Source organism: Balaenoptera ricei, chromosome 10 (assembly GCF_028023285.1).
Source record: "Balaenoptera ricei isolate mBalRic1 chromosome 10, mBalRic1.hap2, whole genome shotgun sequence".
NCBI classification, from domain to species: Eukaryota; Metazoa; Chordata; class Mammalia; order Artiodactyla; family Balaenopteridae; genus Balaenoptera; species Balaenoptera ricei.
The window spans coordinates 95,691,950-95,717,568 of record NC_082648.1 but is presented as its reverse complement, the minus strand read 5'-3'; the positions used below and the strand labels follow the sequence as shown (position 1 = coordinate 95,717,568).

At 57.4% G+C, this 25,619-nt stretch overlaps 1 protein-coding gene across 1 annotated transcript in view; it reads left to right on the top strand.

Annotated features, from left to right (window-relative positions):
• Positions 1–25,619, top strand: part of TMPRSS6 (transmembrane serine protease 6) — a 37,842-nt gene extending 12,223 nt beyond the window's left edge. The window contains exons 5-18 of the mRNA XM_059936897.1: positions 218–402; positions 671–712; positions 3,706–3,910; positions 6,677–6,813; positions 8,167–8,279; positions 8,583–8,692; positions 17,197–17,342; positions 17,713–17,811; positions 18,769–18,882; positions 20,224–20,340; positions 20,668–20,836; positions 22,204–22,475; positions 24,154–24,290; positions 24,809–25,619. Coding sequence (XP_059792880.1) covers positions 218–402; positions 671–712; positions 3,706–3,910; positions 6,677–6,813; positions 8,167–8,279; positions 8,583–8,692; positions 17,197–17,342; positions 17,713–17,811; positions 18,769–18,882; positions 20,224–20,340; positions 20,668–20,836; positions 22,204–22,475; positions 24,154–24,290; positions 24,809–24,967 — 2,005 coding nt within the window. The 3' untranslated portion in view covers positions 24,968–25,619. The remainder of the gene's footprint in view (positions 1–217; positions 403–670; positions 713–3,705; positions 3,911–6,676; positions 6,814–8,166; positions 8,280–8,582; positions 8,693–17,196; positions 17,343–17,712; positions 17,812–18,768; positions 18,883–20,223; positions 20,341–20,667; positions 20,837–22,203; positions 22,476–24,153; positions 24,291–24,808) is intronic.

The window sequence follows — 25,619 nt, the reverse complement described above, 5'->3', positions numbered from 1 at the left end:
TTCTCATCTGTGAAATGGGGCTGTTGACAGCCCCTCCCTCAGAGGTTGTTAGGAGGCTTCCACGTGATAGTGGAGAGCAGAGCCTGGCAAGTAGTAAGCGCTCAATGCGCATGAGCCGCAGTTGGTGTCCTCCCCCAGCTCCCATCAGGAGCAGGGGTCTGGGAGGGGCCCGCACTCCAGGCTCTGCCCCCAGCCCCTCTCACTGCTGCCACATCAGGGAGGGACCGCTCACCTGTTTCTTCTGGTTCATCCTCCAAATCCCCGAGCACCGCCGGCCGATGCTGAGCTCCGAGGTGGTGCGGGCCCTGCTGGTGGAGGAGCTGCTGTCCACGGCCAACAGCTCGGCCCCTGTTCCCTACAGGGCCGAGTATGAGGTGGACCCCGAGGGCCTGGTGATCCTGGGTCAGTACTGGGGACGGGGAACGTGGGACGGTGTGGCAAGGCCTGGGAAGGCTGCCGCCAGGGCTGGGATGCTCTCGGGGATGGGCCCCCCACCGAGTGGCCAGGAGCCAGGACTGAGGGGCGGGGCATGGGGGAGGGTGGGCAGTCAGGGTCAATGTCAGACAGGCTGGCTCTGATAGTCTCTTCTATTTTTATTTTCATTTTGTATTTCATTTTATTTATTTATTTTTGATCTCTGTTTATTTGTTTGTTCGTTTCCTTTTAACAGAAGCCAGTGTGAAAGACATAGTTGCACTGAATTCCACGCTGGGTACGCGACTTTGGTTTTTCCTCCCCACTTTCCTTTTGAGTTGGTGTTTTCCTTGGTTTGGTTGAGTGTCAGGGGTCCACATGGCTTCTATGGGTGCAGGGGGCATGGTCTGGGGTTACCCAGGGGGCACCACGGTGGCCTCAGTGATGGGTCCTGAGCAAGACTGGGAGCTTGTGGGGGGAGGGGAGGAGGTGTTGTGCACGTGTGAACACGTGTGTGTGTGTCTCTTGTACAAAAGTGTGTGTGTGTTGCGTGTGGGGGCTGTGAGCGAGTAGCAGATTCATTTGCACATCAATGTGACCCTACTTTTCTATCATGGAATTCCATTTGCCCACAATCTACCATTTCCACTGATGATAGAAAATAATCTTGCCAATTCGAGGTATATCAATCACCTTGGCTTTAAAACTTGGTCTTTGGGAGATATTTCTGTCACATTCAAGGATACTCCCTCCACCTTTTCCTTCCCTTTCTCAGCCAGCCAGGCTAATCTGCCCTTTCCTCCCACCCCGCCCCCATGCCCTATTGCTAGAGTCACCTTGCTTTTCTCCAAGGGGCTCCAGTCTTCCCACTGAACCCTGGGAAGCAAAGCACCAGCAGGGCCACCATGCTGCACCTCACCACGGAGCACTGCCCACATTATGGTCTGTGTGACTGGAGACTGCTGCACTTGTGCAGTGTATCACCTAGGCTACTGTACCCTGTGGCTCTGAGCGTGAGCTCCAAAATTCCCAGATTCTTCCTAGACTACCTAGGGAGGCAGAGTTGAAATTCAGGTTATACCTTTTCTGACCTTCCTCTCCTCCCATGTGGCTGCTCACATGCTTATTTCCTTGGTGAATGGAGGTGATGGAGTCAAAGGACAATTTTCAAATACTGAAAGTCATGATTCTCATACAAAGATATGAGCACACGTCAAAGATTTATTTAACTCACTGATGAACGGACCAGTAGGATGTTCCCTCCTTGTGTCCAAAGGAGAGCACAAGAAACAGATCTTGTGCTTGTCTATCATCTGTCTATCATCTAACACTGCATTGGTGCACATGTTGCCCTGACCCTTGGTCTGGAATGGGCCTTTCCATTGCCCTTGCCTGTGCTGGGTGTCCACGTGTCCCCAAGTTTCTGGCAGTTGCTTTATAATGATCCTTATTTAGTTCAGTGCATGTCCAGAGCCCCTGCCCTCCTGGAGCGCAATGTCTAATGGGGCGAGGATGACAATTCAAGTCCTCTAAACGGGCTTTTGGGGCAGTTTGTCCATGCCAGGCCCCACGCCTGCTCTGAAGACACCAGTTGACCGTGTCCTCACCCCTGCCCTCGGAGGAGCTCTGAGCCCCATGAGGGAGACAGACACGTAAACAGAATCTCACATCACCAAGTGCCAGGGTTAGAATAGAGGTCCCGGAGGCAGTGCAGGAAGGGAATCGTTCTGCCCTGGGGACAGAGGTGGACCCTGGGGGCTGTGACCCAAAGCGGAGGAAGGGACGTGCCTCTAGAGGGAGGAAGGAGTTGCTCCTGATCGGGGGGTCCTGGAAGCCTTCATGGAGGAGGGGGCAACAGACTCAGGATTGGGGGATAGGTAGGAGTCTGTCAGGTCCAGCGGGGAGGGGGCACTCTGGGCAGAGGCAGGAGCATGAGCAAAGGCCAGGTGAGGAGAACACAGAAGGCAGGTTCATTTACTTTCTCCCAGGCTCCCCAAAGATGTTTCTGATTATCAACAGAGACCAGCACATCCCTCTCCACTTAATTTGCTTCACAAAAAAAGTAATTATTAAAATGGAAAAAGCAAAGCATCAGCTTGGAGCAAGATTTAAAGAACATAAACACCTAGGAACAGCCAAGCACCTTTCCCCAGGGGTCCTGACCCTTCCCCTTGCAGATGTCAGAGGTCTCTCCCTGGGGAGGTCAGCTCCCCAGCTGGAGTCAGGATGGCCAGGGAAGAGGGAGTTGAGCAAGAGGCCGCAGTATCAGAGCAAAGCCTGTTCATTCACCTCCATTCCCTTCCTGGTCCTCAGAACCTCACAGAGAAGGAGGTGGGACAGGGGTTAGTACTGTGTCCATTTGACAGAACTCAGGGTGGCTGAGTGACTGGCCCAGAGTTACATAGCTGATAAGAGGTGGTGCCGGGACGACCACGCAGAGTCTGGACTCCCCGCATACCGGGCTGCCTCCCACATCCGGGGCTTACTCCGGAATCCTTACTGCTTCCTGGCAGAGCACCCATCCTCCCTGCTTCACAGGCTCATGATGAGGTTTAAACGACATACTTAATGGCAGCATACTAGCTTGAGCTCACTTCCTCTACCCGGGCTGCCTCCCAGCCCCACTGGAACACACTCCCTTCTCTCCACCTGACATGAAGCCCTCAGCCCGCTCCCCTTATTGCTTGGCCATCCCACTGGTCTCCCGGCCTCCTCAGCTTTGCTCCCAGTAGCCAGAGGAGTCTGTGATCCAAGCCCGACCGTGTCCCAGCCCTGCCTAACCTTCCATGGCTCCCACGGCCACAGGAGGAAAAGGCTTCTCTCCTGGGTGTGATCTGGGCCCTGCCTCCCTCCTCCCACTTGCCCTCCTGACTCAAAGTCCCCTGTCCGCCCCGGCCTGCGGCCCTTTCCTCACTCTGTGACCTCCCAGGACTTCCCTGGGAGCCCTCCCTTCCGAGCTATTCCGCCCAGTACCTGCATCTTTCCCTGCTACTCTCGTTGCTCCCGGGAAGTGACGGGACCTTTCTCTGGCACTCGCCTGGCATGGAGAGCTCAGTGAGTGCTAAGGGAACGAATGAATGAACCAATGAATGAGTGCATGGTTGAGGAGGCTGGGGATGGAAGCAGGAGGGAAACAGAAAGCTGGGATAGAGCATATCTGGGCTGATCGCCATCCAGCTGCTCTCCCCACCCCACCCCTGCTTGCGTGAGGACCTGACAGGGCTGGGCCCACCGCGGGTCTCTCCTCCCAGCTAACAGGGGTCAGGGGGCCTGTCCCTCTCCCCACTCCAGGCTGCTACCGCTACAGCTACGTGGGCCAGGGCCAGGTCCTCCGGCTGAAGGGGCCCGACCCCCTGGCCTCCAGCTGCCTGTGGCACCTGCAGGGCCCCGAGGATCTCATGCTCAAACTCCGGCTCGAGTGGATGCTGGCTGACTGCCGGGACCGGCTGGCCATGTATGATGTGGCTGGGCCCCTCGAGAGGAGGCTTATCACCTCGTGAGTCCCTGGGAGGGCAGTGGGGGGAAGGTTGGGAAGGGGGTGACGGAGTGGGGTCAAAGCCACACCCAGTGTTCTGAGACAAGGGGCTGTGTGACCCCAGGCCCTGGTATTTGGTATCCGGGAGACAGGCCAGCCCAGAGGGAGATGGTGAGGGGAGACTGGAAATGGCTATGTGCTGTGAGCAATCCCCTTCCCCTCCCCCAGCCTCAGTTTCCCCATTTGTAACAAAACAGGTGTGCTAGATGACCCCTAAGGTCAGCTCTGGGAGGCGACGTGATCTTGTTAGAATGCTCCAGAGTCTGGCAGCCCCAGACTTCCAACCATACTCTACTGCTTTCTAGCAGTGTGCCCTAAGCCAAGTTACTTTGCCTCTCTGCACCTCAGTTTCCTCACCTGTAAAATGGGTGCACAGCCATGCCTACCTTGCAGGGTTATTGTGAGGAGTTAAATCAGACCTGCTGGGCCAGGCTCCTCACACATAGTAATGCTGTCCATTATTACTATACATTAAATGTATCCATTAAACATTCAGTAACTGCTATCCATTACTACTATCAATATATATAGTCGAGTTGGGGCTGGGTCGCGAAGGGCATGGAATGCCAGGAGCAATCTGAACTTTAATACTTGCTAAGTGAGGAACTAACAGAAAGTTCTTGAGCAGAGGAGAAGGGCTTTAGGATATGACATGGAATGCAGAAGGCGGGCAGGTGGTGGGCCGTGGGGAGACCATGAAGGGGCTGGAAATGGCCTTGGCCTCCAGGAGCCTGATCACACCCCCACGGGGTGGGAGAGGGGTGTAGGTCTGTAGGAGGTCAGGCGAGACCCTGGTGCACCGGGTTGCTGCCTTCTCTGTCTTTCTCAGGCACCCAGCTTTCAGCTTTCGGGATGGGGGTGGGACCTGCATGTTCAGATCAAGGGCAGTCCTGAAGGGCGAGCTGGGTGAAGATTCTCCCTGGCCCCCTCCCCCGGGGCCTCTCTGACTCTCCAGGGTCTGAGGCTGCGCTCTCATCTGCAGCCACCCCCACGCCCGCCCCGCCCTGCCACGTGCTGACCGCAATCTGGCATGTGCGTGTGCGTGGGCTGGGTTCCTGGAGGGCTCTGGGGAGCGCAGAGAAGCTAGACACAGCTCATTTCCAGGCCTGATGAGGGTGGGGACGCTTCAGCCCTTTTCCTGGGGCTTCTCCAAGTGCCCCCTGCAGCCTGCTGTTGCAGAGGGGACCTGAGCCGGCTCAGCTCTGTCCCTACTCACTGTGGCACCAAGTGGCTCACTCCGTCTCAGACCCTTGGAGAAGGTGTAAAAATGATGGGTCAGACAAGACTAGGGGGTCCTCAGACTTGCACCCCAGACCATGAAGGGGGAACTTCGGTGGTAATGGGAAGACGGGGGGCGGGGGTGGAGGCTAAGTAAATAAAAGGAATCCCCAATATTAAAAGCAACCATTAAAGGCCACCTCAGGTCCCTCTTAATCCGAATATCTTACCTACCACCTGCTGGAGGAGAGGCGCAGTGGAGGCGGGGAGGGCCTGGTACCGGAGGGTGGACCCCTCCCCTCGCCCCCCACAGTGAGATCAAGCCAGCGGTGGTCGAAGCAGGAGGACGAGGAAGTGGGGACCAGTGCCTGGGCAGGCGGAGGCCAGGGGAAATGCCCCTTCGCAGGCCCCTGGGGCACCAGGACCCTCGTGGGGAAATTCCTGGGATTGCTCAGTCTTCCCTCCACAGCAGCCGAGGTTGCCAGGGCTGCTGTGGGTGGTGTTTTCGAGGCTGTGCTTGGACTTCTCGCACTTCGCTGGGTGCCTGCAGTCCCCCGCATGGCCGCCCACTCCCACTGGTCAGGGCCAGAGCCTCAGAGCCGGCACCCGGCCAGGCAGTACCTTGCAGCTGGATGATAGCGTGCCCCCTGCGGGGGAAGCAGGGTTATTAGCTTTCTGGGAACTGGTCTACCGATTAGCAAGGGCTCCAGAGAATTCTGTCGGAGGCAGGGGGAAGTCTGGCAGAGGCTGGCAAAGAGTGAGGGAGAGGGAAGCCAGGAGCACCCCGCCTGAGATGGGCCGACCATGGGCATGGACACAGCAGGGGTGCCAGGCGCTGTCACAGGCGGTGCCTAGCGTGGGTCTGTCTCTGCTGTGGACCCAGGGTGGGGCCTTGGCACGTTCATGAGCCTGGGTTTCCCCACCTGGAAACCAAGCTGTTGACCTTGACAATCTCTGAAAAGCCTTTTCAGGGCTGACATTCCTCTAAGAGTCTAGAATTCTAAGATACTGCTATTTCCTCTGTGCCTTCCCCATGGCAAGCTCTGGGTAGAATCCTGGGGTGCGCAAGGGATCACCAGATGGCACACCTGTCTTCTCTCTATTCCAGCCCAGAACAGGGCCAGGGGTCAGGTGTGGCCAGCCAGCAGGCATAGTGCCAGTCTGGTCTGCCTGCTGGGCACTCAGGGGTCACAGGGATTCTGAGGGGGTGGAGGGGTGCTATGGGACTGGAATCAGCCATCATAGTCGAATTGTAAGCTCCAGAAGTCTGGGTAACCTCTTGGCTTCTCTCCCCTGAGGAGCTGGCCTGACCCTTACAGGGCCTCCAGTCAGCCCCCTGGGCCAGAGACGGTCAGACACCTGCCTGAGGACACACAGCGGACTAACCGAAGACCCAGATATATAGGCTGCCAGTCCCTCCTCCTCTGCTCCTCCCAGAAACCCGCTGCCCTCCCTGATGCCTGTCTCAGACCCCGCCACCCCCCTCGCCACCTTTCTCTGTCCCACCAGGGTCTATGGCTGCAGTCGCCAGGAGCCCGTGGTGGAGGTCCTGGCATCGGGCGCCATCATGGCGGTGGTCTGGAAGAAGGGCCTGCACAGCTACTATGACCCCTTCGTGCTCTCCGTGCAGCCCGTGGCCTTCCAGGGTGAGGGGTCAGGGGTCCCTAGGGGATGGGAGGGGCACAGTGGCAGAAGCCAGGGGTGCTCCTCGGGCTTGCCTTCACCCTCTTTGCTCTGGTTGGGGATGGGATGGGGGAGGGAAGATTCTGCAAGCGCCTCTGCTCTCCAACCTCACCCCCACCCGTGGACCCCCTTTATCTCTCTCTATTCTCGCTCCATTTCCCCCACCTTCTCCCTCCCCCCCTCCCCTGCCCCTCTCTCCCTCCCTCACTCATCACCCCTCATTCTCTCTCCTGCCCTCTTTCTGATTCTCTTTCCTGAGTTTACTGTCTGTCTTCCCTCCTCTCTCTGTCCTCCCCTGCCCCTCTTCCCTCTGCACCCACCCTGGCTGAGCCTGGAGCGTGGGGTCCGCCAGACAACCCTCTCACACCAAAGGTCAGCCACACAGTCGTCCCTGGAGATGGTGTAGGATGCTCAGGGGAGGGCGGTTCACAGCATTCCTTGGGAAAGGGTCCCCCAGGCTGCCCCACTGAGACTTCCCCACTCTCCTCCTGCTTCCCGATTCCCCCTCCTCCACCGCCTTTCTCAGGAAGAGCACGTCCCACCCTTCACACCCGATGGCTGGCTGCCCTGGGCTGTCCTGGGCTGTCCTGGGCTCAGTGGAAGGGAGGGTTACAAACAGGAGCTACACAAAGAGCCTCTCCCCGCCTCTGCCGTCAGTCTACCTCTTCCCACCGGCTTTCCCCTCCCTCCCCTGGTGTCCACCCCATTGGTCTCCTGCTAGTGACTCAGGTCCACAGGTGACCCCCCCTGGGAGTCCCTGGAGCTAAAGAGGTGCCAGAGCTGCCCGTTCTCATGGGCGTCTCTGACATAGCTCTACGGGGAGGGAATGGGGGGCTTTAGGGCCCCTGACTTCCATAGAAGGTGTTGTGGTAGCTGGGAACACACCTGCTCCCCATGCCTCGCCCTCTCACTGTGTGACCTCAGCCAAGCTGCTCCTCTTCCCCAAACCTCATCTTTGAAAAGGGGAACGATTCTCCCTCCCCAACCCCCATAACTGTGAGGCTGGCGCAGCAGTGAACACATTCAGTAAACCGTGAAGGGTTGCACAGCTGATGTCAGTAGTGAACATTTATTGAGCACTAACTACATACCACGTCTGTTTAATCCACTCAACTACCCTATGAGGTATGTACTATTATTGTCCCTGTTTCACAGATGAGGAAACTGAGGCCCAAGGTCACACATTCACACTCAGTCATCAGGCTGTACTGTTTAGTTGTAGTAGGGGGCGTGGGCTTCAGCTGCCCCCCACCTGCTGGCAGGTGCAGCGGGGTGGGTCCAAGGCACCCTGTGTAACTTCTGTTCTCCGGGCCAAGCCTGTGAGGTGAATCTGACCCTGGAGGGCCGGCTGGAGCTGCAGGGCGTCCTCGGCACGCCATACTTCCCCAGCTACTACTCACCCAGCACCCACTGCTCCTGGCACCTCACGGTGAGCCCACCTACCCTCTTCCCAGAGCACCCTGTAGACCTCCGGGGATCCCAGCTGGGAGGGGAGCACTGTCCTGCCTCTGCTGAAGCACCCACAGGCTGAGCTCTGGGTACCACTCCTTCCAGGGTGGGTGGGATGGCTCTGTTGCCATGGCGATGCCTGTTTGCTGAGTGACTGACAGACCTCAGCCCCAGCTGGCACTGTGTGTTGGCAGGCCTCTTCCCCGCTTTGTTGTCCTGGGGGGCGGGACCACCGCCTGGCCGCAGCCCATGGGCCACCTGGTGACTAGCTCCTCTGTCCCAGGTGCCCTCCCTGGACTACGGCTTGGCCCTCTGGTTTGATGCTTACACCCTGCGGAGGCAGAAATACGACGTGCCGTGCACCCAGGGCCAGTGGACCATCCAGAACCGGAGGTACCCGCCCGGAACCCCCTTCCTGTCCCTGCAGGTAACCCCCCTTGGGAGCCCAAGTCTGGGACCTCAGAGGGGCATCATGAGAAGAGAGCAGAGGTCAGGCCTGTTGCCTCACCCTTGACCCAGTCCCTGTCCCGGCCCCCAACCCAGGCCTCAGCCTCCCCTCCTGCCACCCAGAAGTCTCAGGCACACATTTGTCATCAGCCACCTTAGATGTTGATCCTAGTTAGCGTGAAATGGTTTCACTTCCTTGGGTGCTGTCACCCCAAATGCTTAAATGAGATGATGCAGAGCCACAGGACTCAGCAGCGCTAGGGTGCCTTTCCCAAAACCCACCCAAGTGCAAATGGAGGCATCTCTTGCCTGCTCCCTGCTGTTGGCCAGATTCAAGCGGCTTCCCGACTGTGAAGCTGCAGAGCCGGTGTCCGTGCCGCTTTTGCTAACCTGACCGCTTCGCAGGGCCACCCTGCATCACCCGTGCCCCCTGTGGGGCGCCAGCCCTTGCTATCTGTCCTGCCCTTGGCCCCCCGGTGACAAAGTTCCTGAGGAAGAATTGAGTCCCTTGGGGAGGTGGGCAGGACACAGCGTGCCCAGGCCATCCTCTGGTCAGCGTGCCTGCATTTTGATCAGTAGGATGAAGGCTGGGAAATGCCCACTGCGGCTGGCACTCTGCGGGCCACTGGTGGTCCTGACGGCTGCAGAGGAGTGGGGTGGGCAGGGAAGCAGGGAATGGGGGCAGTGCAGACGAGCTTTCCCTGGTCTGGGGAGTGAAGGAGAGAACTAGGGCATTCAAGGGAGGGGATATTTACAATGGGAGGGGCTCTGTGTCTAAATGCTGTGGGGGAGCGTCCCTTAGAGGCAGAGAGGATGGGTCAGGCACAGGGGATAACGGGGCGGGAGGGGAGTGGGAGGCATGGAGGGAAAGCAGGACACCCTCCCATGGCTCCATTTTTGCAAGGGGGCAGAGGCTTGGGGAGAGAGAAGGGATCTCAAAGTAGCCTTGCAAAACTGGGGAGACCCCTCCCCACCTGCAGTCCAGAGATGCTGAAGAGAAGATTCTACATCTAGTAGCAGATTGGGTCTCTGCTCGCCTTCCAACCCTGAGATCCTAGGGGTCTAACAGAGGCTGGGATTCTAATATGCAAGGTTCTTGATTTCTTGGTTTCACAGATTTTGAGTATCCAAGATTCCAATACACTAAAATTGGAAAGTTCTAGGACTCTGGAATTCTTGGATTCTGGGGTTGGTGTCCACGTTCACCAATGCTTGTATTTTTTTTTTTTTATAAATTTATTTATTTGTCTTTTATTTGTGGCTGCGTTGGGTCTTTGTTGCTGCGCGCGGGCTTTTCTGTAGTTGCAGCGAGTGGGGGCTACTCTTCGTGGCGGTGCACGGGCGTCTCATTGGGTGGCTTCTCTTGTTGCAGAGCACGGACTCTAGGCTTGCGGGCTTCAGTAGTCGTGGCACTCGGGCTCAGTAGTTGTGGCGCACGGGCTTAGTTGCTCCGTGGCATGTTGGGATCTTCCCGGACCAGGGCTCGAACCCGTGTCCCCTGCATTGGCAGGCAGATTCTTAACCACTGCGCCACCAGGGAAGCCCAACGCTTGTATTTTGCTTATCGGTTGATCCTTTTGAAAAGCATCAGCCAGACGAAAGGGGACAGGGATTGATGATGCTCGTCGACTCGTCATCATCCTTTCCAGGGATTTTGCAATTTATCAGGGACCATGATTAAAAGGAAAAAGAAGACATGCTGAGGGTGTGAGTTCAGGCCTGTGCCGTTTGGGGGTGATGTCAAGTGGTGTGACTCTGCCCCGGTGCCTTTTGGAGAGCAGAAGGCATCTTGTTCCACGGGTCCCAGCATGTGGGTGGCATTTCTGGGCTTGGCTGCCTTGATCCTCTGTGGTGCTCCCTCAGGGCCCCTCCCCACCTGCCTGGGGGCTGCGCAGACTGAGGATGGCTGGGCTCACCCCCCAGTGTCAGGAGCCCAGAGTGACCCTGAGAGTGGTCCTTGATTCACGGTTCTCCACATGGTGATAACGTTTTTTCCCGCCACCCTCTCAACCCCAGAGCTGAATCTGATATCTCGACGAGGGGCTAGGAAGGGGTGAGAAGGGCCTGGGTCTGATGCTCCCACACTTACCCCCCACCGCCATGGCTATTCCATTAGCTGGGAGCCGGGCTCTGGCACCAGGCGCCCCATTCCACCTGCTTGGTGCTCAGCACAGGGCATCAGTTCATGGCCCGACAGCCTGTGATGTCAGAGGCATCATCATTCCATTTCCCAGAGAAGGGAATCGAGGCTCAGTGGGATTAAGTAGTACCCAGATGGGTCCGCAGTCAGGGCCTCTCTCCCATGCCCACCACTAGCCATGAACAGCAGGACACACGGTGGTCCACAACGTGCTCCCCTGCAGGGCCTTCTTCCTGCCTCCCTGACGTAGCCAGGAGGGTCGGGCAGAGGTGTGGGCACTGGGTGCTGGGACTTCATGAGCTACCCTTGGGTTTCAGGTGTGGACCGCAGATGGGGAGAGTCTTCATCAGAAGGAATGATAGTGCGAGGGTGAAATTTCAGGCACTGTGACAGAGTCTATCGGGGTTGGAGGGGTCTCACCCTCCCCACTGTCTCAAAGCACCGTTGAGCTATAGAAAGTGGGCTGGGCTGATAATCGAGCCCTACCCTCACCCATTGTACAGGTGGGAAAACTGAGGTCTAGGGAGGACTAAAGACTTGGCTTCTTGTCCTTGTCTTTTTGCACTTTTGAAGTGGTGGCGAGGGACCAGGGTGCAGCTGGGTGGCGGGTGGGGTGAGAGGGTGAGGCTTGACAAGGCCCGGCACTCCCACCCCCTCCTCTCTCTTCTCAAGCCTCCCCCACCTGCTGGGGGGTTGAAGATGTGCTTGTGGGAGTCTGGTTACCTGGTTTCTGCATGTAACTCTGGGTACACCCCCTTCCTCATCTGTAAAACAAGGGGGTTAGGCCTGCCCAGGGTCCAGGGCCCCAACTTTTTATTATTTACCCATCTGAATGATGTCTTCCAATAAGTTGTGTTTATTAGCTCCTAATGAAATGTCATTCCAAGTTGGGCTGGAGAGGTGGAAAGAGCTTAGCTGTTGAAATGAGACACAGCAGTGTTCAAACCCTGGCTCCTCTTCTTCTATTCAGCAAGGACTCACCCCTCTCAGCCTCAGCTAACTCATCTGGAAAGTGGGCATGAAGCAGGTCCCCATCCAGGGAGGAGTAACTGAGATCGTGGGTGGAGGACGCCGGCTCCTGCAGGCCGGGATAGGCAGGAGCTCCAGAAGGCACCGGCCATGAGTTCGTAAGTGGCTCTGGACCCTGCACCAGGCAGGCCCAGAGCTCAGGTGCCGTTTCCTTCATCCTCAGCAACGTGGTGAGGAAGCAGGCCCCGCACTGCCTCCTTCATAGACCGATGAGGGACTGAGGCACAGAGAGGCAAAGGCATTCACACAAAGTCACCCAGCTCGTGACTAGAGAAACCAGAGTTGAGCTAGGCAGTGTGATCCAGAGCGTGTGTGGCGGCGTGCGGGCCTGTGTGCGCACGTCCACGCACGTACGCGTGCTCATCTGTGTGCTCACACTCAAGCAGAATCTTCCTGCAGAGCCTCCGAGCAGCTGTGCCGGCTGTTCCCTCCCTTGGCCAAGCCATCCCGACTAACGCACTGGCATCCTGCTGAGGGGACAGACAGCTTCTGGGGTTCTCCTCTCGCCAGCTCCGAGAGCAGCCTGGGAAGTCCCATCCCTGTCTTCTCAGACCTTCGTTAAGGGTCCGGGGTCCCCCGGTGGGGACTCGTGGCCCCCTGGCCCCAGGCTCCTGCCCGTGTCTGAGTGTGGAAGGGAAGGCAGAGGTGTACCTCCAGACTGTAAGCGCCGGACAAACCATTTCCTCTAGTTCTCATCTTTTTTGATAACCATCAGCCTATGTAGTTTCTGGGAAATTCTTTGAATAAGCATTTGTTGGAAAATCTGCTTGTGTGGGTGGCAAAGACACAAGAGGTCTGGGGAAGGGTGTAGATTTCCAGGCACAGGATTTGTAGGGAGGGGGAGGCACAGTCCTGGGGCCCAGAATGGCCATTGACGAGGAGCGACAGAGGGTGGGTGTGGGGAGAGGGTGTCTCAGCCCTCAGGTGCCAGCACAGTGATCAGGAGAGGCTGGCCCGGGTTCCCTCCACGGACGGGGCATCCTTGGGCACGTCACCTCACTCCCCTGAGCCCTTTCTGCCTTCCCCCCACCTCCCTGTTTTCTCCCCAGTTTCTCCCCAGCAGAGGCCTCATGCCCTTTGAGTGGCCTGGGGGTGTGGGAGGGAGCTGACCTGTGAAATCCGGCTACCAGCTGCTGGGTTTCGCGGAATCCACTCTGGCTGGGAGTCAGTGCGGCACAGGGTTCCCCCTTTCCGGGAACCTGCCTCCTGCCAGCTTCCTCCCCTGTGATGTCACTTTTCTTGTGATCAGCCCAACCATTTCCACTTCACCGATGAGGACAGGCAGAGCCACTGGCTCCTCAGGCCTGCTGGAGCCCCTCAGGCCCGGCCTGGCTATGGGGCGGCCCTTCTGCTCCTTTGATCCCCTGGGCGGCCACAGAGGCTCCTCGGGCACTGCCGGGTGCTGGCGATGAGGACGGAGGAGCTCCAGCTGCTGCCCTTGGTGAGCTCACAGCCCTACGATAGCAGCTGGTTTTCAAAGAAATCATTTCTCACACATGCCATAAAACATCCTACAAGGGAGCTATCACCCCATCTTACAGACGTGAAAATGGGAGCTTGCTGAGGTTGAGCCAGATGCCCAAGGTCACACAGCTGGTTCATGTGGCAGAGCCCAGCCTCAGCCTCAGCTCTGCAGCTTCAGGTCCACCACTCTGGCCACCAAGTGAGACTGCTATCCTCCCTTTTTTAGTGCTTGCCTTCTCTGACTGTCTTTCCCATTTAACCTGTCTTTAGGGAAGGCAATGAATGTATGTGTGTATCCATCCATCTATCCTTCCATCCATCCTTCAATCCTTCCTTCCATCCATCTATCCATCCATCTACCCATCCATTTATCCATCCATCAATACACCAACCCACCCTTCCTTCCTTCTATCCATTCACATCCGTCCATCTACCATCCAATCTTTCTTGAACTCCTCCCTGTGTAGAGTTGCTGACATGCAAGGTTGACCGGATCCCTGCTTGCTGTCTAGGTGAGGCAAGAAGGAAAATTCTCCAAATCCAGAAAAGTGAGAAAGCAAGGCAGGCCCCGGTGCAAAAATGTGCCGTCAGACCCCCAGCACTTTGTAGTTGAGATGAGACGTGGACTCCACAGCTTTCAGACTTCTGGTGCTCCTTGGAGAGGGTTTGTGGGGAGGGGCCAGCATTTGGTGGATGGGGAGGGACTGGAGAGCCAGAGGACGCAAACCCTCATGCAGAAGGCACTGCGGCAAGAACCAGAAACGATGACGTGCAAAGGGGCCAGGCCAGTGCGTAGTTCCTCGAAGCAGGCTGCGTGGGGGAGAGGGAGGGAGGGAGGGACCTGGTTAGCTGGGCCACACGTGCCCTGCCTAATTGGGGCAGCCTCTGATCACTTCCAGCCAGTGTTTCTAGGGCTTATTTTTCAGAAGCAAGAATCTAAGATGTTATGTGAAATTAGCTGGCAACTACATTTGCAAAAAAGTTTTTAATACTGCATAGGCTAAATAGATCATCTTTAGGCTGAGTGATTCAGCCTGAGTTGCCAGATTACAGCCTCTGCCTTGAATTCTTTTCTGGCTCCTGATAACGAAGAGCCTTGCCCCAGGAATTCTGCCACCTCCTGTCTGCCCCAGGCCTCCAGGGTGAGAACTAATGCTGCCCAGGCTGAGCAGGTTCTTGAGTACCAGGCTGAGCCACAAGCTGATCCTGGAATCCTCTCTTGGATGCCAGTAGAGAAATGTCCTATCGGCAGACGCTGGTGCCTTAGAGCCTCTGGCCAAGGCTTGAGGTGACCAGGCAGCCCTCAAATTCTTATAAACTGAAACATTCCACTGCCCTCCAACCCGGCTCTGGTTCCTTCCCTGTCTCTGCACAGTCTCCCGTGACCGTCTGGGGACAGTGCCCCAGGCCCCTGAACCTTAAGCATGTTCAGGAATGCACCTGATTCCTCATTTCCCCCTGCCCGGTATTTCCCAGCCCCCAGATGCCCTGTCCACTCCCCAGGGCAATTCTCTGGGGATAGTAATCCATGATAGCATTTGTTTATCTACTTTAAAAACAAACCACAACCCCCCCCCCCCGCCCCCCGTGCTTCCTTAGTTTTAAAAGGATAAGGACGAGGCTTGTCCAGGAGCGCCCCCTGGTGGCACCTCATCCCACTCTGGTCCCCCTGGGCTGCAGAGCAGTGGTTCTCAAAATTTTCCATCTCAGAACCCCTCTATATTCTTTAAAATTACGGAGCACCCCAGAGAGTTTTATGCCTTGTATAAAAACTATATTTGTAACCTATCTTTACAGTATTAGAAATGAAAACTGAGAACATTTAAAAATATTTATCAGTTCATTTAAAATAATAAGAAACCCATTACATTTTAACATAAAGGCCATATTTTATGAAAAATTAATTATATTTTCCAAAACTAAAAACATTTGGTGAGGAATAATATCACTGTTTTACATTTTTGCAACTTTCTTTAATAATTGGATTAGTAGACCACAACTGAATCCCCACACCTGCTTCCGCATTCAATGGGTTACACATCACATAGTCTCTGGAAAATTCCACTCTATCTTGTGTGAGAAGAGAGTGAAAAAGGCAAATGATACCTGAGAATTATTATAAAAATAATTTTTACTTTGGACCCCAAGGGGTCCCCAGACCATACTTTGAGAACTGTTTCTTGGTGTGGGGGCAAGAATATATGGTCACTGCAGGCAAACAGTATGGGGAAACTAAACCTTAGGCTGGGTCTGAGGGGGTCATGGGGAACATGAGGGCTCAGCCCCCAGAGCTCATGTGGCAGTGAGGGTCAGGGTGCACCTCCCCACAGTGGAGGCTGGGTGGAGCCTCCTGGGTCCTGAGGAGGCTGGATTCTCGTCCAGCTCAGCACTTCCCTTCCTGAGCCTCATCTGCAGAGCGGGAGGAGAACAATTCCTCCTCACAGGGTGGAGTTGCTGTGAGGACCTCAAAATCCCCATGCAATGAGGCCTCCAACTATTATTGACCTATTAAATGCTTGCCGTGTTCTGGAAGTTCTGAGGAAGCCTCTGGCCCCTGGGAATTAGGGGACCAGCTCTGTGGACTGCTGCATCTGCTGCAGGATGTTCCCATCATGCTTTGGGGCACTCCCACTTGCTCTCTTGACTTCCTCCTACCTTCTCTGCCGGGGGCATTTTCACCTCTCTCTGCAGACCTTTCCACCCGTGTTCTGGGTGTTTCCCTCACCTGTAAAGGCATTCCTGCTTGCTCTGTGAGGATACTCCCTTCCCTGTGGGAGGCATTCCTAGGAGCTGATGGGGCCGACCCATCTGTTCTGTTGAGGGTGTCCCGCCGGGGAAGGCAGGGAACCCCAGGCTGAGCTCTGGGGAGGGTCCCGCTGCTTGGGGGGCGTGGCTGCGCCTGCTCCACGAAAGCATGGCCTCTTGCTCTGTAAGGCCAGGTGTGCCCAGGCACTGTGCGGGTGAGCCCCGTGCCCCTCACCCTGGAGTCGGGAGGATTCTTACCTGCTCTCTGCGGGGAATTTCACCTGCTCTGTGGGAACAAGAGCATCATTGGTGGGGACTGGGGGGGGTCCAACAGGGATGTGAGTGTGCGCCCACAGTTGGGGGATGGTCCCACCCGAGTGTGGCCACGCACGGAGAAGGTGCTGCCCGTCAGCATGGCACTGCGGACCCTGGGAGCGGGACTGGTGCCTCCCTCAGGCCCAGAGGGTCACAGGGAAGCCACCAGGGCTGTGGAGGCTTCTCAGTGGGAGCGAAAGGCCTGAATGGGGAGCGAGGCTGCCTTCTCACTCCACACCGAGCACAGGAGGAACATCCCTTCCTCTCTATGGAGAGTAGACCCGTCAAGGACTATTGCTTCCACTGACACGTTGGAGCCTTTTGTCAGATGTCAGGTCAACAGAGGTGATAATTTCCCTTGTTTTACAAGGGAGGAAAGTGAGGCTCAGAGAAGGACTCTGACTTGCTAGACTCTTACAGCTCCTAGGTGACTGGAGCTAGAATCCAGACGTTAAATTTTATCCTGCAGGCAATGGGGAGCCATTGAAGGTTTTTTGTTTTTGTTTTTGTTTTTGTTTTTTACTGAAGGTTTTTGAGCAGGGGAGTGACATAGCCAGGCTGCTTTCTAGATGACTCTGGGGGTGAGTGGCCACCCAAGGGAGAAATCAAGACAGAGGAGGTGGGGGTGGGCTGGGGTTGTGGCTCCCCCTTCCTTTCCGACTGCCCTGTCCTTGCCTTGTCTGTACACGGGGACCCAGGCTGTCCCTTACCTTAGACCAGACCGTGTGGCCCTGAGTCTGTCTCTGGTCACCCCCAGGCTGTGTGGCCTGCGGACCCTGCAGCCCTACGCCGAGAGGATCCCTGTGGTGGCCACCGCTGGCATCACCATCAACTTCACGTCCCAGATCTCCCTCACCGGGCCCGGCGTGCAGGTGCACTACGGCTTGTACAACCAGTCAGATCGTGAGTGTGGCAGGCTGGGGATTGGGGCGGGGACCCCCTAAGCCCCCGCAGCTTCTCTCTGCCTCTTAGCTGTCCCTGGAAGCACCAAGAGGCTGGTCAAAAGGAGTGTGTGTGTGTGCATGCGCGTGCGCATGTGTGCACGAACATATGCAGCTTTGTGTGTGCTCACGTGTGCAAGGCAGCCATACGTGTTCATGAGGTATATACACTCATACATACCCGAGTGTGTGCTGCGTGCATGAGCCCGGACATGTATGCCCACATGGACCGTGTACTCAGGCGTGTGGGTACACACGTGAGCACACGGGTGCCTCGTATCTGCACGTGTTTTCATGATGACGCATGTCCCAATGGCTCCTTCCCTGTCCAGCCTGCCCTGGAGAGTTCCTCTGCTCTGTGAATGGACTCTGTGTGCCCGCCTGCGACGGGGTCAAAGACTGCCCCAACGGCCTGGATGAGAGAAACTGCGGTGAGCAGCCCGCCCACCCCGTCGCTCCTCTCTCCTCACCTCTGTGCTGGGCTGAGCCCACCCTTTCGAAACCCGCCCCCCACAGGCAGCTCCCATTAGCAGTGTCCAGGAAGTAAGGCTCCCTCGCTGTGCTGAGATGGCGTGGTGGAAGCACAGCGTGAGGGCCACCCAGTGGGGCAGTGACAGGGACAAGCTGGGACCCAGGTGTCCTGACTCCCAGCTCAGGGCTTCTCCCCACCAGGCCATCACCCCCAGCCTTCTGCCAGGACAGCTGTCCAAGAAAGAACAGAGCAGATGAGGGAGGGTAGGACCAGAAGGGGGAAGTCTGTCAAGAGAGCCCAGCAGACCCAGGTTGGCCAAGGAGAGGATCCTTTATCTGCCTCCTTTGAGTGGGGTCCTCCACTGCAGGGGTTCAGACTGGAGCTGCCAGCTCTTCCTGGGGTGTGCTCACACTGCCCAGCCCTGGCAGAAGGGGCTCAGGGTCCTGATGGTCCCCAAGCCAGGGCTCTCTCGGATTAATACCTCTGCCTCTGAATCCTGGCTTCTGGCCCCCAGAGTCACCATCAGTACAGCCTGTTCCAGTCTGATCTCCCCAGACCACCTGCATCCCATCAAAGTTTTACATATGTGGGGAGAGAAGCGGGAGGGAAGGGGGATGTGCCTGCCTCTGGGCTGATCCTGCCTTCGTACTCGTGAAGGTGCCTCATATTTGGAACCAGAACATCTGGTTTCAAGTTCTGGCTCAGCCAGGTGACCTTGGAAAAGTCACTTCATTTCTGTTTCCACCGATGAAATGGAGTATCTCACAGGGTTGCAGTGACACTCAGGTGTAAAGTAGCTGAGAAAGAGATTTGTGATCATGACATGCGATACAATGCACAGTCACAGGCGGCGCAAAGTCCCAGCCTGGTGCCTCTGGCTTCCTCCCACCTGTCCCCTCCCTGTGTCCTCATACAGTTTGCAGAGCCACATTCCAGTGCCAAGAGGACAGCACATGCATCTCACTGTCCAGGGTCTGTGACCGGCAGCCTGACTGTCTCAATGGGAGTGATGAAGAGCAGTGCCAGGAAGGTAGGGCGGGGAATGACCAGGTATCTAGAGGGAAACCACAGAATGGGCTCAGCCAGATAGCCCGGCCCTTCTGCATGCTTCTTCCGCAGAGGTTTCTGCCCTCTTGTCCAAATACTTACCAACCCATCTATAAGTATGCCTATATGTCCGTCCATTCATCCATCCATCCATCCATCCATCCATCCATCCATCCATCCATCCATCTTCTGGTCTCCCCAACCATCTTGTCTGTCCATTGATTCATACATCCACTCACTCACTCATCCATCGGCCTGTCCAACCACCTATCTCCCTATCCACTAAGCCATCAATCTACTCACTTGCTGGTTTACCCAACTGCCTCTCTGTATGTCCATTGTTCCATCCTCCATCCATGCATCCATGGATCTCTCTAACTACGTGTTTGTCCATTGGTCCTTACATCCACTCATTTATCCATCCAAATAGCTGCTTGTCAGTTTCTTACCAGACCATCAAGTCACCCATTTGTTGGTCTGCCCAATCTCCTATCTGAGTCTCCAGTGTTTTATCCATTCGTCCATCCATCCATTCATCATCCATCCATCCATCCATCTGACCAACCAGCCTTCACTCACAGACTACCCAGTGATATGCAAGGCAGAGTTGAGAAATGGGAATAAAAGACACCAAAGTGGTCCCTGCCCTCTGGGGATTATCTGATAGTAGAAAAAAAAAAAAATGATGGGTGACTCTCTGGCCCAAACCTTCTGGACATCATGTCCAGTAGCATAAGAAGACTGGAGGAGGAGGAGGAGATCAGGCTGAGAAAGCTTCCTAGAAGAGGTAGGCTTTGAATTGGACCTTGAAGAAGGGTAAAATTTAAGTAGCGAAGGAAAGGAGACCAGGCGAAGACTGGTGGAGAAGAAAGCCCTTCACAGTGAAGGCGGTGAGGAGCTGCTGTGTGGTTGGGCGGGGCAGGGCCTGCAGGGCTGCGAGGCTAGGAGGGGAGCTTAGTCTGACGGGAGGGGCATAGCCGCGCTCTTGGGAGCCTCGCTGGGCTGAAAGTGGAGGCGCGGGTCTGCCTTCAGGTACCATACCTGGGGGGAGGCAGAACCTTACGGTCAGAAGCCCAGGTCTGAGAGGTGAGACACTGCCTTCTCTTAACAGACCAGCGTAGGGGGCGAGGGGTGCGGAGGGGACATGGCCTGCCTTTAGGGGACCTTAAAGGAGCCTCAGGGAACCCTTTAGTGCGGTCAAGAGACCCCTCCCCGGTCGCCTCCTGGCCTCTTCCAGGCTCTGTCTTCCCTGGCCTTGTTTTGGAGGCTCCTTTGGGCTCAGGGACCCACCCTCTAAGCCCTGCCCCCACCCCCTCTATCCCAGGGGTGCCTTGCGGGACCTTCACTTTCCAGTGTGAGGACCGCAGTTGTGTGAAGAAGCCCAACCCACAGTGCGACGGGCACCCCGACTGCAAGGACGGCTCGGACGAGCAGTACTGCGGTGAGCCCTGGGGGCTCCGACAGGCTGGGCTGGGCGGCATTCCCCTCCACCTGCTGGGCCCTCCAGCGGGGGAGGGAGGGAGGTGCCCGCCCTGCGGAGCTGGAGGGGGAGCTCAGCGTCTGTCCACCTGTCTCTCTACCCCGCCTCTGCCCCTGGTGTGGGCCCTGCCCGCCTCCCTCCCTCCCTCGCCCTTTCGTTCTCTTTCCCCGTCCCCTTCATGTCGTTCCTCTGCTCTCCCTTCATGCCTCCCCCTTCTCTTTTTCTCTGCGTCTGTTTCTCTGCGGCCTCTCGCCCTCTGTCCATCCCTGCCCCCTCCTCCACCCCTAGACTGTGGCCTCCAGGGCCCCTCGGGCCGCATCGTGGGCGGGGCTGAGTCCTCGGAGGGTGAGTGGCCCTGGCAGGCCAGCCTCCAGGTTCGGGGCCGACACATCTGTGGGGGGGCCCTCATCGCCGACCGCTGGGTGATCACAGCTGCCCACTGCTTCCAGGAGGACAGGTGAGGGGGACGGCACGGGGACGTGGGCTGCAAGAGGTGGGGTAGGGAAGGCTGTGACGGGGTACAGTGTGTCTGAAACCTAAGCAGACAGAGGGGAGGGCGGTGGGAAGCCCCTCAGACCGGCTGTTCAGACACTTGGGTTCAGCCCTGGCTCCACCACGAGCACACTCTGTGCCCCTGGAGAGGCCGCTCGACCTCTCTGTGCTCTACTTTTCGTATCTTGCTTTCAGCTGGGTCAGTGATTCATTTATTTACTCATTCATCCATTCAACGATATTCGTTGTGCTCCTACTATGTGCCAGGGGCTGTGCTAGACACTGGGGTACAGTAGAAAACAGAACTGCCTGACTTGCTCATAGGTCATGAACCCCCCTCCTCCAGGCATGCCTGTCTGTGACCTGGGGCGGGAGAGGTGGGGCAGAGAAGGCCACAAGAAGGGACATCTCACCCTGCCCCACAGACATCGTCCGCATCTCCGTGGTGGGCTGACAGCACCCCCTCTCCACCCCTTGCCTGATGTCTGGTGCCCCAGACCCGCCCCCAGCACGGCCAGTCGCGGACTCTGTCCCCACACCTTCTCCTCCGTCCTGGGTCTACAGGGTCCGAGCCAAAGGCCTGGAGCCACCAGGGCACCCCTCCCCCTCCCCTCACACTCAGCCAGGCCGCAAGCCCTCCCAGTGGTCTGGACGCATCTTCGGCCACTGCCTGTCCACGCTGCCACCATCACCCCTGGGTCACCCTGGCAGCCCAGAGCCCAGCTCCCTTTTGCATCCTCTGCCCAGGTGCCCGGGTGCCCTTCTGGGTGCGGTCTGACTACCCAGCTTCTTTCACTTCATCCCTGGCTCCCCACTGCCCACAGGTAGAGAAAGACCTGGATGCTGACCGGCCTCCAGGGGTCTGCACAGCCCAGTCTCTGCCAATTCCTCCACACTCAACTCCCTCCCCCTCCTCCTGAGGACCAGCAAGTTGCAGGGCGTTCCCAGCTGCCCCATCTAGAAAGTGCACAGAAAAAAAGGAGAGAATGATCTGCCAGTGCCTGGCACTGTGCTAATTTTTTTACATACACAGTTTTATTGAATTCCCTCAGGAACATATGAGTAGATGATGCTATTCCCATTTTGCAGATGGGGTGACTGAGGCCTAGAGAGGTGCACACACACAACTCGGGAGGGATGACGCTGGAGCTGGAACCCAGGCAGGAGGGCTCCAGGGCCAACACTGAACACCGTACCACCAGCTGCCTGGCCTTCCAGAGCAGGGCGGGGATGGGTTGGAGGCTGGTGTCCCGGGGGAAAGCTGGCTACTCTAGGGATCTGGGATGGGATCGGGGAGGCGGCCGCTGAGCGAGTCCCCCTCCCTGCCCTCAGCATGGCGTCCCCGGCGCTGTGGACTGTGTTCCTGGGCAAAGTGTGGCAGAGCTCTCGCTGGCCGGGTGAGGTGTCCTTCAAGGTGAGCCGCCTGCTGCTGCACCCGTACCATGAGGAGGACAGCCACGACTATGACGTGGCCCTGCTGCAGCTCGACCACCCCGTGGTGCGCTCGGCCTCCGTGCACCCCGTCTGCCTGCCCGCGCGCTCCCACTTCTTCGAGCCGGGCCTGCACTGCTGGATCACGGGCTGGGGTGCCCTGCGCGAGGGCGGTGAGCTGGACTGCGGGCAGGGGAGATGGGATGGGTCCCCCTCACGCAGCTTCTGAGCCTGGAGGTGAACTGGCAAGGGGCCCTGGGGCTCCACTCCAGAGGTCCACTAATCCTGGGATTAAATTGCGCTGGATTTCATGGAAAAAAACAACCTTTAACTATGGCCGTGGGCCTCTCCCCTTCCCTTCCTGCCAGAAGGGCATTTAAGGAGAACCAAGGTCATGGAAGTATATCCTAGGGGATATGTGTGGAGTGATGGGGCAGGCCAGGGACCCCACAGCCCGTGGGCAAGATCCAACCCTCTGCTCCTTGGACAGCGGGGGATGGAGGGGTATGTGTCTGTGTTGGGGGGAGGCTCTTAATTATTAACACCACGTGGAGGTTAGATTTTAGGGGAACATGATTTCATTTAATCCATCCAATAACCCTAGCTATTGGTTATCATGGACCCCATCTTAAGGATGGGGAAACGGAGGCTCAGAGACATTTAGCTGTGACTCAAAGTCACACAGCCAGAGAGGGTTGGAGCAGAGACTAGAACCCAGGACTATCTGACCCCAGAGCCCCTGCTGTTTGGCCGCTGCCTCTCAGAAACATGAGTTTCTCCCCTTCCCTCCTACACTGACCGGAGCTGGCCATCCCTAGAGGCCACCTCTCAGTTCTGTACATAACTACAGCCATGCCCTGCACCCTTCGCGGTGGTGGCTTTAAAAATGCGTCCTGTGCTTTACAGTCTGGAGGTGGGCAGGACTGAGGGATAATTTAAAGACAGAGAAACTGAGGCTCAGGTGAAAAGTGACATGTCCAAGAGGATGATAGAGAATAGTGTCAAACAAGGATTGCTCCACTTCCTCATTCATTCATTCACTGACACATTTATGAGCACCTGCTATATGCCAGGCATCGAGTTGGACAAAGGGAATATAAAGACAAACAGGAAACACTCTTTGGGGAGCTGACACAGATGGGGAGGTACGGGGGGCAGTGGCAGCCCAGAGGAAGGGCGGGCTGAGCTCAGGCTTGGAGGATAGGTCAGCAGTGTCTCAGCGAAGGGGAAAGGCATTTCTGATGAGAGCGCAGGTGGCAACCCAGGGAGCCCTGAGAACACACAGCACCAGAGGGGAGCCGGTGGATCTGGGTGAGGATCTGGAGCCAGGAGTCCTCCTCCTGACCTGCTCGAAGCATCAGGGCTTTGAGAAAAAGCACGGATGTCTGGGCCCACCCCAGCTGAACAGACCGGATCTCCGGGTGGGACTAGGCACGGTATCGATTGAAGCTCCTAGGGAGAAGTGCTGGCTGGAGAGTGGGGAGACGCTGATGAGTTTTAGGGGGGAGTGAAGGGGTGGGATATGTGTTCTGGAAAAATCCCCCAGGGCTGTCACAGAGCGGAGGTGAGGCAGCCAAGAAGCCTCAAGCAGGAGGGGTGGGGGGAGGGAGGACCTAAGGAGGACCCTAGTCCAGATAGGCCCTGGGCAGGGTTGGGGTGGGGTCTGTCACCATGAGCTACTCGGAGAAGGAGCCAGAACAGAGTGATGGAGGTGGAGGGCGGGGATGGGAGGGTGGGCAGAGCAGGAGCGAGGAAGGGGGCTCCTGAGCTGCAAGAGGAATAGCCAAGGGAAGAGTGGGGGCCCCGGGCACCTCAGATCTTCTCACCTCTGTCCCTGACCCCACCGGGCAGGCCCCACCAGCAACGGTCTGCAGAAGGTGGACGTGCAGCTGATCCCGCAGGACTTGTGCAGCGAGGCCTACCGCTACCAGGTGACCCCCCGCATGCTGTGCGCCGGCTACCGCAGGGGCAAGAAGGATGCCTGCCAGGTGACTCCTGCGGGGTGGGCCAGATGGGGGAGGGAGGGCGCTGCTCACATCACCCAGGGCCTGGCCTTCTGCCCACAGTAGCCTGCTGCAGCTTCACGGCAAGGTGGGCTTGGCTGTCCCCACTTTATGGATGAGGAAACTGAGGCTCGGGAGGTTGAGAGACTTGCTCCAGGTTGCAGGCCCCAGATCAGAAGAGACCCCAGGGGGGCAGGTCTGAGGCCCAACCCCAGCTCTGCTCCTTGCCCTCCGCGAGGCACTTTGCCCAAGTGACCCAGCAGAGAGGACTAGACGGAGCCCACAGAAGGCAGGCGGAGCTGGGCAGGGCATGGGGACACACATCCACGCTTCCACGAAAGCCAGGCCCTGCTGGAGGCCAGGCTGGGCTGGTCTGGGCTCCCTCCATTTATCGGAGGCTTCCAAAGGGGATGTGTCACTCAGAACATCCCCAGCGGTCGGGACCCTTGCCTGGAAGGGGCCGCCTCTACCCTGACGTGGCCCTGTCTCTTCCCCTCTTACAGGGTGACTCGGGCGGCCCGCTGGTGTGCAAGGAGCCCAGTGGCCGCTGGTTCCTGGCGGGGCTGGTCAGCTGGGGTCTGGGCTGTGGCCGGCCCAACTATTTTGGCGTCTACACCCGCATCACAGGTGTGATTGGTTGGATCCAGCAGGTGCTGACCTGAGGAACTGCCCCGCCGCAGAGCAAGGGCCCACCTCTTGGACTCAGAGAGCCCAGGGCACCCACCAGGCAGGGGAGCAAATATTCTGCCGGTGGCAGGGCCCCGTGGGGACAGGAGGTGGTGTCTCTCCTCTCCCCCAACCTGTTGCCTGACATCTGCCCCAGTGAGGACACAAGGAGGGAGAAGGGCCATCAGCTGGTGGTCAAGACTTCCCCTGAGGGCCTGGGATGGTCACCAGGCCCGGCTGGGGGGGTTCGCGTCCAGCCTGTCCCCTCCTGATTCTCTCTTCTCCTTCCCCTTCCTCCGCTGCTGACTTTGGTGGGGAAGAGTTGAGCAGCAATCATGTGGCTGCCGGGCCCCTGGCCTGCCCCCGCCCCAGCGCAGAGGCTGCTGGGACAGCATCCTCTCCAGACGGCAGATTCCAGCCTTTGAAGCCCTTGGCCTAACTTGAGGGATGGGGGAGGAAGGTGACCCCGCAGGAAGGGCCCTCAGAGCCCTGGAGACGGCCAAGTGGGCCAGCCGCCACTGCAGGCCAAAGGGTGGGGAGCCCCAGGTCCAGGGTCCTCCCACGCCTACCTGTTCCTTGGGCCTTCACTGCCCATTCTCACCTGGAGGTGAGCTCAACTGCCCTGTGGAATAAAGCTGTCTGACCTGA